Here is a 14194-nt window from a genome sequence, read left to right as displayed (position 1 = left end):
GGGGCAGGAAAGGGGGGATTGGGATGGGCGAGTTGGGGGGGCGCAGGGGGGGAAGGGGGGGGTGTGATGGGTGATTTGGGGGGGGAAAGGGGGGGTGGGATGGGTGATTTGGGGGGGGGGTGGTGAGGTGGAGGGTGTGTGGGGTGTGGGGATGGGGTTGGGACCCGTGGGTCGGGATGTGTGGGGCGCAGGGATGTTGGGACGTGTGGGTCAGGATGTGGGTCAGGATGTGGGTCAGGATGTGGGTCAGGACATGTGGGGCACAAGGATGTGGGTCAGGACGCAGAGGTCAAGGTGTGAGGGTCGGGGTGTGGGGCACAGGGATGTGGGTCAGGATCTGGGGGTCAGGACATGGGGATCAGGCTGTGGGTCGGGATGTGGGTCAGGACATGGGGGTCAGGACATGGGGGTCAGGACGTGCGGGTTAGGATGTGGGTCAGGATGTGGGTCAGGACATGGGGATCAGGATCCATGGGTCAGGCTGTGGGTCGGGATGTGGGGCACAGGAATATGGGTCAGGACATGGGGGTCAGGCCATGGGGATCAGGATCCATGGGGCAGGACATGGGGGTCAGGCTGTGGGTCAGGCTGTGGGTCAGAGGAATGTGGGTCAGGACATGGGGGTCAGGACATGGGGGTCAGGCTGTGGGTCGGGATGTGGGTCACGGGGCCATGGGTTGGGATGTGGGTCAGGATGTGGGTCAGGACATGGGGATCAGGATCCATGGGTCAGGCTGTGGGTCAGGATGTGGGGCACAGGAATATGGGTCAGGATCTGTGGGTCGGGCTGTGGGTCGGGTTGTGGGTCAGGCTGTGGGTCAGGATCTGTGCATCAGGCTGTGGGTCGGGCTGTGGGTCAGGACATGGGGGTCAGGATCTGTGGGTCAGGCCATGGGTCAGGCTCCATGGGTCGGGCCGTGGGTCATGCCGTGGGGCACAGGGATGTGGGTCTGGCTGTGGGTCAGGATCTGTGGGTCTGGCTCCATGGGTCGCGCCGTGGGGCACAGGGATGTGGGTCAGGCCGTGGGTCAGGATGTGGGTCAGGCCATGGGTCAGGATGTGGGTCAGGCGCCGCGGGTCGCGCCGTGGGTCAGGATGTGGGTCAGGCCATGGGTCAGGATCCATGGGGCACAGGGATGTGGGTCGGGCCGTGGGTCAGGATCCATGGGGCACAGGGATGTGGGTCAGGCCGTGGGTCAGGATCCATGGGGCACAGGGATGTGGGTCGGGCCGTGGGTCAGGCGCCGCGGGTCGCGCCGTGGGTCGCGCCGTGGGTCAGGATCTGTGGGTCAGGCCATGGGTCAGGCCGTGGGTCGCGCCGTGGGTCGCGCCGTGGGTCAGGCTGTGGGTCAGGCCATGGGTCAGGCCGTGGGTCGCGCCGTGGGTCGCGCCGTGGGTCTCACCGCGGGTGTTGTTGCTGTTGGTGTAGGTGAAGACGCTGCCGCGCGTCGTGTCCTCGTCCTCGTGCCGGCGCCGCGCGGCGAACACGGCCGCTGCCGCCGCCGCCGCCATGATGCTGCCCCGGGCGCCGGCGCCGCCGCCTCTTATACCCCCCCGGGCCCCCCCGGGACCCCCCCCCGTCACCCCCCGCCACCCCCAAAGCCCCTGAGCCCTTAATTGGGCCGGGGGAGCCGGGGCCGCCCCTCCCCCGCCCCGGGGTGCTGCCGCTGGGGGAGGGGCGGCCCCGCGCCCCCGGATTAGCGACACCCCCGCCAGGGCCCGGCGGGATGTGGGGCGGCGCGACCCACGGCGGGACCCACGGCGGGACCCACAGAGCGACCCACAGAGGGACCCATAGAGTGACCCATAGAGGGACCCACGGCGGGACCCATAGAGTGTCTGACCCATAGAGGGACCCACAGTAGGACCCACGGTGGGACCCATAGTGAGACCCATAGAGGGACCCACAGAGGGACCCATGGCCTGACCCATGGCGGGACCCATAGAGGGACCCATAGAGTGACCCACGGCGGGACCCATAGAGTGACCTATAGAGTGTCTGACCCATAGAGGGACCCACAGCGGGACCCATGGCAGGACCCATAGAGTGACCCATAGAGAGACCCATGGCGGGACCCATAGAGGGACCTATAGAGTGTCTGACCCATAGAGTGACCCATGGTGGGACCCATAGAGGGACCCATAGAGTGACCCCCACCAGGTCCTGAGTGGGGCAGCGGGACCCACAGCGGGACCCATAGAGGGACCCACAGCGGGACCCACAGCAGGACCCACAGCGGGACCCATAGAGGGACCCACAGCGGGACCCACAGCGGGACCCATAGAGGGACCCATAGAGGGACCCATGGCGTGACCCATGGCCTGACCCACATTGTGACCCTTGGTGTGACCCACAGAACAACCCACGGCCTGACCCACAGGAGGGACAACACGGAGACTGGGGCACCGGCCCCCCCGCCGTGGGGCACCGCACCCCTTCCCACCCCACAGCCAGACCCCCCCGCCCCCCACAGGTGCCGCTGCCCCACGGCGGCCTCGGGGCCGCGGTTACATCACCGGGGGGCAGGGGCCGGTTCGGGGCGCGGGGCCAAGTAGGGCAGGGGGGGCCCAGCCCCCCTCCCCACCCCCCAAAATAACCCACAGCCTTAATTAGCAATTAGGCCGGGGCAGGGAGGCGGGGGGGGGGGGGATTAACGAGGGGGCACCCCAAACCCGGGGGGCGTCACCCCACATCCCCCCGCCATGGGGCCCGCAGTGGGGCGCGGGGCTCGTGGGGGAGCGGACGGGGGTCCCCGCGCGCCGTCGCCCCACAGGTGCCCCCCAACCTCCCCCACCCCCCCCCAGCGCCCTAATCCCCCCCTCCCCCCCTAATCCCGGGATTTTCGGGTCGCCCCGGGGGAGCCCAGTCAGGGGGGCGCCGGAAGCGCTAATCCCGGGGAGGGGAAAAGGGGCGGCGGCGGCGGCCGTGGGGAGAGTGGGGCGGCGGCTGGGGGGCTGTGGGGCTGTGGGTGTGGGGTGTGGGGTGTGGGTGGGGGGCTGGGGCTGTGGGTCTGGGGGTGTGGGTGGGGGGCTGGGGCTGTGGGGCTGGGGGTGTGGGGCTGTGGCTGTGGGGTGTGGGCCTGGGGGTGTAGGGCAGCGGCGGTGAGGCTGTGGGGCTGTGGGGTGTGGGTGGGGGGCTGGGGCTGTGGGTGGGGGTCTGGGGGTGTAGGGCAGCGGCTGTGAGGCTGTGGGGCTGGGCTGTGGGGCTGGGCTGGGGGTCTGGGGGTGTGGGGCTGGGGCTGTGGGGCTGGGGGTGTGGGTGTGGGGCTGGGGCTGTGGGGCTGTGGCTGTGGGGTGTGGGTCTGGGGGTGTAGGGCAGCAGCCATGAGGCTGTGGGGCTGGGCTGTGGGGCTGTGCTGTGGGGCTGGGGCTGTGGGGTGTGGGTTTGGGGCTGTGGGTGTGGGGCTGGGCTGTGGGTTTGGGGCTGTGGGTCTGGGCTGTGGGGCTGTGGGTCCGGGGGACACACTCAGCCCCCTCCCAGCCCCCCGAATCCTCTGGTCTCCCCACAGCGACTCGGGGGCAGCCGGACGCCGCTGGAGCCGGGCTGGGTGAGGCGGGGGCGATGGGGGGGCCGGGGGGCTGTGGGGTGATGGGGGGGGCTATGGGGCTGTGTGGGGGCTGTGGGGCTGTGTGGGGGCTGTGGGGCGATGGGGGGGGCTGTGGGGTGATGTGGGGCACAGTGGGGGGGCTGCCGGGGGGCTGCCACAGGCCACCAGTGGCCACCGTGGGGCAGAGTGTGGATCTGTGGGGCAGAGTGTGGATCTGTGGGGCACAGAGTGGATCTGTGGGGCAGAGTGTGGATCCGTGGGGCAGAGTGTGGATCTGTGGGGCACTGACTGGATCCGTGGGGCAGAGTGTGGATCTGTGGGGCACAGAGTGGATCTGTGGGGCAGAGTGTGGATCTGTGGGGCACTGACTGGATCCGTGGGGCACAGTGACTCGCCCTGGGGCACAGCGGGGGCTGCTGCCAGGCACGACGGGCCGCGGTGGGTCACTGTGGGGCAGCCGTGGGGCAGCCGTGGGTCACCATGGGGCACTTTGGGACAGCCATGGGGCAGCCGTGAGGCGCTATGGGGCAGCCATGGGGCACCATGGGTCACTGTGGGGCACTATGGGTCGCTATGGGGCACCATGGGTCACCGTGGGTCGTTGTGGGTTGCTATGGGTCGCCGTGGGGCGCTATGGGGATCTGTGGGTCGCCGTGGGGCACTATGAGGATCTGTGGGTCGCCGTGGGTCGCCGTGGGTCGCCGTGGGTCCGCGCCCGGCCCGGGCCGTGCGACAGGAGTTCCGCTAGTTCTGAACTGCGGCTGCTCTCAGCTCACTACTGGCAGGACTCGGCCGCGCCGCCCCCCGCGGGCCGGCCCCACGGCTGCCCCACGGCTGCCCCACGGCTGCCCCACGGCGCGGGGGGCACGGGGGGGGCGGGGGGGGTGGGGGTTTGGGGGTCCCGGCGCACAGGCGGCGGTTGCGTCTCCACGTTTAATGCTGTGGGGCAGGGGGGGGGGGTGTATGTACAAGGGGCTGCGTGTGGGGCTGCCCCACGGCGGGGGGGCAGGGGGGTCTGTCTGTCCGTCTGTGTCCGACCCGCTGTCCCTCCCCACAGCGGGTTTGGGGGGGAAGGAGATGGCGCGCTGTGGGGCCGGCAGGGCGCCGTGGGGCGGCTGTGGGGCAGCTGTGGGGCGGGCAGGGCACCGTGGGGCAGCTGTGGGGCGGGCAGGGCACCGTGGGGCAGCTGTGGGGTGGCTGTGGGGCGGGCAGGGCGCCGTGGGGTGGCCGTGAGACAGGCAGGATGCCATGGGGCAGGCAGGACACCGTGGGGCGGCCGTGGGGCAGCCGTGGGGCAGCCGTGGGGCAGACAGGACACTGGGGCGGCCGTGGGGCTGCCGTGGGGCGACCATGGGGCAGCCGTGGGGCAGCCATGGGGCAGACAGGACGCCGTGGGGCGGCCGTGGGGCGGCCGTGGGGCAGGCAGGATGCCATGGGGCAGCCATGGGGCAGCCGTAGGGCGGCCGTGGGGCAGACAGGACACCGTGGGGTGGCCGTGGGGCAGCCATGGGGCAGCCATGGGGCAGGCAGGACGCCGTGGGGCAGCCGTGGGGCAGCCGTGGGGCAGACAGGACACTGGGGCGGCCGTGGGGCTGCCGTGGGGCGACCATGGGGCAGCCGTGGGGCAGCCATGGGGCAGACAGGACGCCGTGGGGCGGCCGTGGGGCGGCCGTGGGGCAGGCAGGATGCCATGGGGCAGCCATGGGGCAGCCGTAGGGCGGCCGTGGGGCAGACAGGACACCGTGGGGTGGCCGTGGGGCAGCCATGGGGCAGCCATGGGGCAGGCAGGACGCCGTGGGGCAGCCGTGGGGCAGCCGTGGGGCAGCCGTGGGGCGGGGGCTCCTACTGCGCGGGCGAGACCTGGCTGGAGGAGACGGAGGAGACCTGCGTGGCCTGGGACGAGCCCGACACGTCGTCGTCGTCCCCGAAGGGGCTTTTCCCGCAGAACACCAGCTTCAGCATGCAGGACCGGAACTGCGCGGGCCGTGACGTCACCGCCCGCCTGACGTCACGCCGCCCCGCCCCCGACCCCGCCCCGCCCCCCGCGGCTGCCGGAGCCCCCACGCACCCGCCGCGCTCCGGCACCTCTAAGCTCTGCCCCATAGAGACCCCTGCCCCATAGAGCCCCCAGCCCCATAGAGACTCCCCCAGCCCCATAGATCCCCCAGCCCCATAGATCCCCCAGCCACTTAGAGACCCCCTGCCCCATAGAGACCCAGAGCCACTTAGAGACCCCGCCAGCCCCATAGAGCCCCCCAGCCCCATAGATCCCCCTAGCCCCATAGAGACGCCCACAGCCCCATAGAGACCCCAGCCCCATAGATCCCCCAGCCCCATAGAGAGCCCCCAGCCCCATAGATCCCACTAGCCCCATAGAGCTCCCCAGCCCCATAGAGACCCCCCAGCCCCATAGATCCCCCCAGCCCCACAGCACCCCCCACCCCCACAGCACCCCCAGCCCCCCCACCCCCACAGCACCCCCCAGCGCCCCCCAGCCCCACAGCACCCCCAGCCCCACAGCGCCCCCCTGCCCCATAGAGCCCCCAGCCCCACAGCACCCCCCAGCCCCACAGCACCCCCAGTCCCACAGTCCCACAGCACCCCCAGCCCCCCAGTGCCCCACTGCCCCACAGCACCCACAGCCCCCCAGCACCCCAGGCCCCCAGCGCCCCCCAGCCCCACAGCACCCACAGCCCCCCAGCACCCCACAGCCCCCCAGCGCCCCCCAGCCCCAAGGCACCCCCAGCCCCACAGCGCCCCACAGCACCCCCAGCACCCCCCATCCCCCCACCCCCCCATCCCCACACCTGCTTGTTCATGAGGACGTAGATGACGGGGTTGTAGACGGTGGAGGCCTTGGAGAAGACGGAGGGCAGCGACGCCAGCCCCACGTCGAAGCGCTGCCCGCGGTGCGTCACCACCCAGAGCGCGAAGGCCGAGTAGGGCGCCCAGCAGAGCAGGAAGCCCAGCACCATCACCACCACCATGCGCGTCACCTCGCGCTCCGCCTTCTGCGTCGACGCCGACTGCTCCTGCTGCCGCGCCACCTGCGCGGGGGGACGGCGACCCGCCGTGACACGCGGACGGGGGGGACCCACGGACAGGGACCCGCAGGGACCCACAGGGACCCACAGGGACCCGCCGTGACACGCGGACAGGGACCCACAGGGACCCACAGACAGGGACCCGCAGGGACCCACAGGGACCCGCCGTGACACGCGGACGGGGGGGACCCGCAGGGACCCACAGACAGGGACCCACAGGGACCCACAGGGACCCGCAGGGACCCACGGACAGGGACCCGCGGACAGGGACCCACAGGGACCCACAGGGACCCGCCGTGACACGCGGACAGGGACCCGTGGACAGGGACCCACAGGGACCCGCGGTGACACACGGACAGGGGGACCCACAGGGACCCGCAGGGACCCACGGTGACACACGGACAGGGGCCATGGGGGGACGGGGGGGACCCACAGTGACCCATGGACAGGGGGACCCAAAGTGACCCACAGTGACCCATGGACAGGGGCCATGGGGGGGACCCAGAGTGACACACGGACAGGGGGGACCCGCAGTGACCCACAGACAGGGACCCATGGACAGGGGGCAGGGGGGACCCACAGTGACCCATGGACAGGGGCCATGGGGGGGACCCACAGTGACCCACAGACAGGGGGGACCCAGAGTGACCCACGGACAGAGGCCATGGGGGGACAGGGGGGGACCCACAGTGACCCATGGACAGGGGCCATGGGGGGGACCCACAGTGACCCACAGACAAGGGGGACCCAGAGTGACCCACGGACAGGGGACAGAGGGGGGACGGGGGTACCCGCAGTGACCCACGGACAGGGGAGGGACCCACAGACAGGGGCCATGGGGGGACCCGCAGTGACCCACGGCTGGGGACTGCCATGGGGAGGAGTGACCCATGGGGGGACCCACAGATAGGCACCGCCGGGGGGGGGCTGACCCCCAGCCAGGCACCATGGGGGGACCCACGGCCAGACCCCGCCATGGGGGACCCACAGCGGGGGGATCCGAGGGGGCCTGACCCATGGGGGGTCACCCCATGGGGGTCCCATGACAGGGACCCTCACCCATCCCCCTGACCCACGGGGACTCCCCTGTAGGGACCCCCAGCCACAGCCCTCCCAGGGCCTGATGCTCTCCCCCCAGGGTCCCCCCAGCCCCCTGCACTGACCCCCAATAAAGGCCTGTGCCCCATCCCGCCTCCTCCTCGCTGCCGGGGGGGTGGGGTCTGTGGGGCGGGGGGCCGGGGGGCTCTATGGGGCGGGGCTCTGTGGGGCGGGGCTCTCTATGGGGCGGGGCTCTCTCTGTGGGGCGGGGCTCCGTGGGGCAGAGTCTCTCTGTGGGTCAGGTCTCTATGGGTCAGGTCTCTGTGGGGCAGGTCTCTCTGTGGGTCAGGTCTCTCTCTGTGGGTCAGGTCTCTATGGGTCAGGTCTCTGTGGGTCAGGGCTCTGTGGGTCAGGTCTCTCTCTGTGGGTCAGGTCTCTATGGGTCAGGTCTGTGTGGGTCAGGTCTCTATGGGTCAGGTCTCTATGGGTCAGGTCTGTGTGGGTCAGGTCTCTCTGTGGGTCAGGTCTCTGTGGGTCAGGGCTCTGTGGGTCAGGTCTCTGTGGGGCAGGTCTCTATGGGTCAGGTCTCTCTGTGGGTCAGGGCTCTGTGGGTCAGGGCTCTGTGGGTCAGGTCTCTATGGGTCAGGTCTCTGTGGGTCAGGTCTCTGTGGGTCAGGTCTCTCTCTGTGGGTCAGGTCTGTGTGGGTCGGGGCTCCGTGGGTCAGGTCTCTCTGTGGGTCGGGGCTCCATGGGGCAGAGTCTCTCTGTGGGTCAGGTCTCTCTGTGGGTCAGGTCTCTATGGGTCAGGTCTCTGTGGGTCAGGTCTCTCTCTGTGGGTCAGGTCTCTCTATGGGTCAGGTCTCTCTGTGGGTCAGGTCTCTCTCCGTGGGTCGGGGCTCCGCGGGGCCGTACCGCGCGCAGGGTGAGCAGCAGGCGGCCGTAGGAGCAGAGGATGATGCCCAGCGGGACCCCGAAGCAGAAGCAGAAGAGGAAGATGACGTACGACTCGTTGTGCCACTTGTTGTTGGTCGTGTACCAGTCGGGGCCGCACGAGCACTGCAGCCCCTCGGGGATGTACCTGTGGGGACAGGCAGCTGCTGCGCCCCACGGCGTGCCCCACGGCACCCCACACTGCCCCACGGCACCCCACAGCACCCCACACTGCCCCACAGCACCCCACAGCACCCCACCCCACACCCCGTGCTGTGCCCTACACCACACCTCACACTGCAGCCCCTCGGGGATGTACCTGTGGGGACAGGGGCTGTGGGGCAGCTGCTGCGCCCCACGGCGTGCCCCACGGCACCCCTCACTGCCCCACAGCACCCCTCACTGCCCCACGGCACCCCACAGCTCCCCACACTGCCCCACGGCACCCCTTACTGCCCCACACACTGTGCCCTGCAGCACACCTCACACCACACGAGCACCGCAGCCCCTCGGGGATGTACCTGGGGGGACACACACTGTGCCCCACAGCGCCCCACACCCTGCCCCACACCCTGCCCCATGGTGCCCCACAGCCCCCCACGCCCCCAGACCTGCTCCAGCCGAAGAGGGGGGGCGCGGAGGCGATGAGGCCGAAGGCCCAGGTGGCGGCGCAGCCCAGCACCGCGTGGCCCCACACCCCGTGCCCTGCCCCACACCCTGCCCCATGGTGCCCCACACCCTGCCCCACACCCTGCCCCACACCCTGCCCCATGGTGCCCCACAGCCCCCCACACCCCCAGACCTGCTCCAGCCGAAGAGGGGGGGCGCGGAGGCGATGAGGCCGAAGGCCCAGGTGGCGGCGCAGCCCAGCACCGCGTGGCTGCCGCGGAAGGTGAAGTTGCCGAGCGGTTTGCAGATCACCAGGAACCGCTCGAAGGCCACGACGGCCAGAGACCACAGGCTGACCATGCCTGGGCGCGGCACAGGGGGCACGGGGGCAATGCAGGGCAGGGGGTCACACACACCCCCCCACCCCCCTGTACCCCACCCCCAGACCCCTCCCCACCTCTGAGGGTGACGATGAAGCCCCACCACCCCCACCAACCCCTGTCCCCAGAACCCACCCACCTCTGAGGGTGATGATGAAGCCCCACCACCCCCACCACCCCCCTGTCCCCCCACCCCCAGACCCCCAGACCCCCGCCCACCTCCGAGGGTGGCAGCGAAGCCCCACCACCCCCCACACCCCCCTGTCCCCCCACCCCCAGACCCCCAGACCCCCGCCCACCTCCGAGGGTGGCAGCGAAGCCCCACCACCCCCCACACCCCCCTGTCCCCCCACCCCCAGACCCCCAGACCCCCGCCCACCTCCGAGGGTGACGATGAAGCCCCACCACCCCCACCACCCCCCCGTACCCCACCCCCAGACCCCCACCCCCAGACCCCCGCCCACCTCCAAGGGTGGTGATGAAGCCCCACCACCCCCCTGTACCCCCACCCCCAGACCCCCACCCACCTCCGAGGGTGGCTGCGAAGCCCCACCACCCCCACCACCCCCCTGTCCCCCCACCCCCAGACCCCCAGCCCCCCGCCCACCTCCGAGGGTGGCGGCGAAGCCCTCGATCTTGCAGGCGGTGGGTCCCAGGGCGAAGTACATCTGGGAGAAGCTGTAGAAGGCAGTGGTGGAGCCCACGCAGATGACCAGCAGGTTGGCCACGGCCAGGTTCACCAGGATGTAGTTGAGGTGCGAGCGCAGCTTCTTGAACTTGGCGGTGCAGAGGATGGTCAGCGCGTTGATGGGCACCCCCAGCGCGATCAGCGTCAGCATGAAGCCCGCCATGGCCATGAAGGCGCCGGGGCTGCCCAGGTGGGTCTGCGGCACCAGGAAGGGGCTCAGCGCCGTCAGGTTGGGGGTGTCCAGGTCCATGGGGATGTAGAAATCCTCGGGGAGCTCGGCCCAGCCATCCCGCGGCTTCTGCATCATGGTGGACGGGACGGGACGGGACGGGACGGGACGGGACGGGGGGCGGCGGCCGCGCGATGAGGTGGTGGGGGGTACCCGCGGCGGGACCCTTTATAGGGAGGGGGGCGGATGGGGTGCGGGTGTGTCCGGCCCCCCCCCCCCCCCAAAAGGGCCTAATCGGGGCTGACGCGGCAAAGCGCGGCTGAGCCCGGCTGATCCGCGGCGCTGCTGCCCAAGCCGGGCTTACCCACCCGCCAAGCCGCTTTCGGGGCGACTAATCGCCCCCGAGCCCCGATTAGCGGGTTGGGGGGATCAGGGGGTATCAGGACCACCCCTCCCACCCCCCCCACCCCCCCCCCCAAGGGCTTAATTAGCTCCTGGAGCCCAGGGCGCGGCCCCTCGGGCTCCCCAAACCTCCCCAGGGGCAGCCGGTGCCCTGGCCCCTGCCTCTGCCCCCCATCCCCCTGCACCCCAAAACCTCTGGGACCCCATCCCACACCCCGAAACCCGGCTCCCACAACCCCCCGAGCCCCCCCAACCCCCCTTGCTCCTCCAAACCCCCTCACTCCCCCAAACCCCCCTGACCCCCCAAGACCCCCCAGCTCCCCAAAACCCCCAGACCCCCCTGACCCCCCCAAACCCTCTCACTCCCCCAACCCTCCTGATCCCCCCAGCACCCCAAAACTCCCCTTACTCCCCAAAACCCCCCTGAGCCCCAAAACCCCTCAGACCCCCCCAAACCCCCTGAGCCCCCAAAGACCCTCCCCAGCACCCCAAACCCCCCCTGATTCCCTTACCCCCCCTGAGCCCCCCCACAGGTCCCGGGGTCCCTGCTGACCCGGGGGGGGGGATGTTTGAGGACTACAAGTCCCAGCATCCCATTGGGGGGGGGGGTGTGGGGGGTCACTCACCCGCCCCCAGCCCCGCTGAGCCCCCCCAACCCTCCCTGGCTCCCCTAAACCCCCCTGAACCCCCCTGACTCCATCACCCCGCCCAGCCGGCGCCGGTCCCGGGGGGACTACAAGTCCCAGCACCCCCGGGGAGGGGGAGGGGAGGGACCCCCCCCACCCCTCAGACCCCCCCGGTGCCGGCGCTGCGTCCCCCTAATCCCGGTGTTACCGCCCCCCCGCCGGGATTAGCGCTAAATCGGGACCGGCCGGACCTGACCCCATTCCGGGCGCTCGGGGGGCGGCGGCGGGACCCCCGCCGCGGGGGGGAACCGGGGCCGGAGGGGGGGACACCGGGGCAGGGGGGGATCCCAGGGCCGGGGGGGGGGGGATCGGGGCTGGGGGCTGCGGGTCTCTGAGGCGCCGGGGGGGTCCCTGAGGCACCGCTGAGGCACCGGCGGGAACCGCTGAGGCACTTGGGGGTCCCTGAGGCACTTGGGGGTCTCTGAAGCACTTGGGGGTCCCTGAGGTACCGAGGGGGGCTCCCTGAGGTAGTGGGGGGGGTCTCTGAGGCACCTGACAGGGTCCCTGAGGCACTTGGGGGTCTCTGAGGTCCAGCTGAGGCACCAGGCGGGAAACGCTGAGGCACCGGGGGGTCCCTGGGGCACCGGGGGGTCCCTGAGGCACCGGGAGGTCTCTGAGGCACCAGACAGGGTCCATGAGGTACTTGGGGGTCTCTGAGGTCCCGCTGAGGCACTGGCGGGAAACGCTGAGGCATCGGGGGTCCCTGAGGCACCGGGGGGTCTCTGAGGCACTTGGGGGTCTCTCAGGTCCAGCTGAGGCACTGGCGGGAAACGCTGAGGCACCGGGGGGTCTCTGAGGCACTTGGGGGTCTTTGAGGTCCCACTGAGGCACCAGGCGGGAAACGCTGAGGCATCGGGGGGTCCTCGAGGCACCGGGGGGTCTCTGAGGCACCGGACAGGTTCCCTGAGGCACTTGGGGGTCTCTCAGGTCCCGCTGAGGCACTGGCGGGAAACGCTGAGGCATCGGGGGTCCCTGAGGCACCGGGGGGTCTCTGAGGCACCGGACAGGGTCCGTGAGGCACTTGGGGGTCTCTCAGGTCCCGCTGAGGCACCGGACAGGGTCCGTGAGGCACCGGCGGGAACCTGAGGCGCCGGGAGGTCCCGGGGTGTCTCTGAGGCACCGGCGGGAACCGCTGCGGGACCGCGAGGTCTCTGAGGCACCGCTTGAGGCACCGGGCGGGCTCTGAGGTACCGGGGGGGTCCCTGAGGCACCGGGGGGTCTCTGAGGCACCGGACAGGGTCCCTGAGGCACTTGGGGGTCTCTGAGGTCCCGCTGAGGCACTGGACAGGGTCCCTGAGGCACCGGCGGGAACCTGAGGCGCCGGGAGGTCCCGGGGTGTCTCTGAGGCACCGGCGGGAACCGCTGCGGGACCGCGAGGTCTCTGAGGCATCGCTTGAGGCACCGGGCGGGCTCTGAGGTACCGGGGGGGTCCCTGGGGCACCGGGGGGGGCTCTGAGGCACTTGTGGGTCCCCGGGGCACCGTGGGGTCCATGAGGTACTGGGGGGGGGTGTCCCTGAGGCACCGGACAGGGTCCGTGAGGCATCTGGGAGTCTCTGAGGTCCCGCTGAAGCACCTGAGGTACCGGGGGGGGTGGGGGGGGGTGGTGTCCCTGAGGCAGCGGCGGGAACCTGAGGCACCGGGGGTCCCCGGGAGGTCCCGGGGTATCTCTGAGGGACCGGCGGGTCCCTGAGGCACCGCGTGAGGCACCGGGCGGGCTCTGAGGTACCGGGGGGTGGGGATGGGGGGTTCCCTGAGGCACCAGCGGGAACCTGAGGCGCCGCTGAGGCACTTGAGGGTCTCTGAGGCAGCGTGAGAGTCCCCGAGGTCCCGCTGAGACGCTGGGGGCGGGTCTCTGAGGCACCGGGGGGGGGGGTCGTGAGGCACCGGCGGGAACCACTGAGGTACCGGACGGTCCCTGAGGCAGCGGCGGGAACCTGAGGCGCCGCTGAGGCACTAGACGGTCCCTGGGGAACCGGGCGGTCCCCGACGTCCCACTGAGGCACTCGGGGGTCTCTGAGGCGCTGGACGGGGTCTCTGAGGCACTTGAGGATCTCTGAGGCACCGGACAGAGTCCATGAGGCACCGGCGGGAACCGCTGAGGCACCGGGGGGTCTCTGAGGCACCGGCGGGAATTGCTGAGGCACTTGAGGGTCTCTGAGGCACCGCTGAGGCACCGGACGGTCCTCGAGGTCCCGCTGAGGCACCGGCGGGAACCTGAAGCGCCGCTGAGGCACCGGGGGGGTCTCTGAGGCACCGGACAGGCTCCATGAGGCAGCGGCGGGAACCTGAGGTCCCGCTGAGGCATCGGGGGGTCTTCGAGGCAGCGGCGGGAACCACTGGGGCACCTGGGTGTCTCTGAGGCACCGGGGGGGTCTCTGAGGCACCGGGCGGTCCCTGAGGCACCGGGCGGGTCCCCGAGGTGCCGCTGAGGCACCGGACAGTGTCCATGACGCACTTGGGGGGGGTGGGGGGGGTGGGTTCTTCGAGGCAACCGGCACCCGCCGGCCTCTCCGGGCCGCCGGTATAAGCGGGTCTGTCGGGGCAGGTGCCGGGGCCGGGCGGGCCGACCCCTCCCCTCCCCTCCTCTCTCCCCTCCCCTCTCCTCCCCCGCCGCGGGCGCGGGGCGGGGCCAGACGGACCGTTACGGCCGTTGGATTTCAAACGCGCTCCCGCCCCGCTAATGGGGAGGGGGGGGGAGG

At 71.2% G+C, this 14194-nt stretch overlaps 1 protein-coding gene across 1 annotated transcript; it reads right to left on the bottom strand.

Moving 5' to 3' along the window:
- Positions 1-5390: 5390 nt before the first annotated feature.
- On the bottom strand, positions 5391-10541 carry LOC311204675 (blue-sensitive opsin; the record flags this gene model as incomplete). The annotated part of the gene is made up of 5 exons (XM_084281068.1): positions 5391-5522; positions 6356-6595; positions 8543-8708; positions 9363-9531; positions 10157-10541. The coding sequence occupies 5 exons, from the start codon at positions 10539-10541 to the stop codon at positions 5391-5393; spliced, it is 1092 nt and encodes a 363-aa protein (XP_084137194.1).
- Positions 10542-14194: the final 3653 nt, after the last annotated feature.

Source organism: Gallinula chloropus, assembly GCF_964237585.1.
Source record: "Gallinula chloropus genome assembly, contig: HAP1_SCAFFOLD_762, whole genome shotgun sequence".
In the NCBI taxonomy this organism is placed as follows: domain Eukaryota; kingdom Metazoa; phylum Chordata; class Aves; order Gruiformes; family Rallidae; genus Gallinula; species Gallinula chloropus.
Note: the sequence above shows the minus strand (reverse complement) of the source record. Positions and strands in the feature narration are given on the sequence as shown.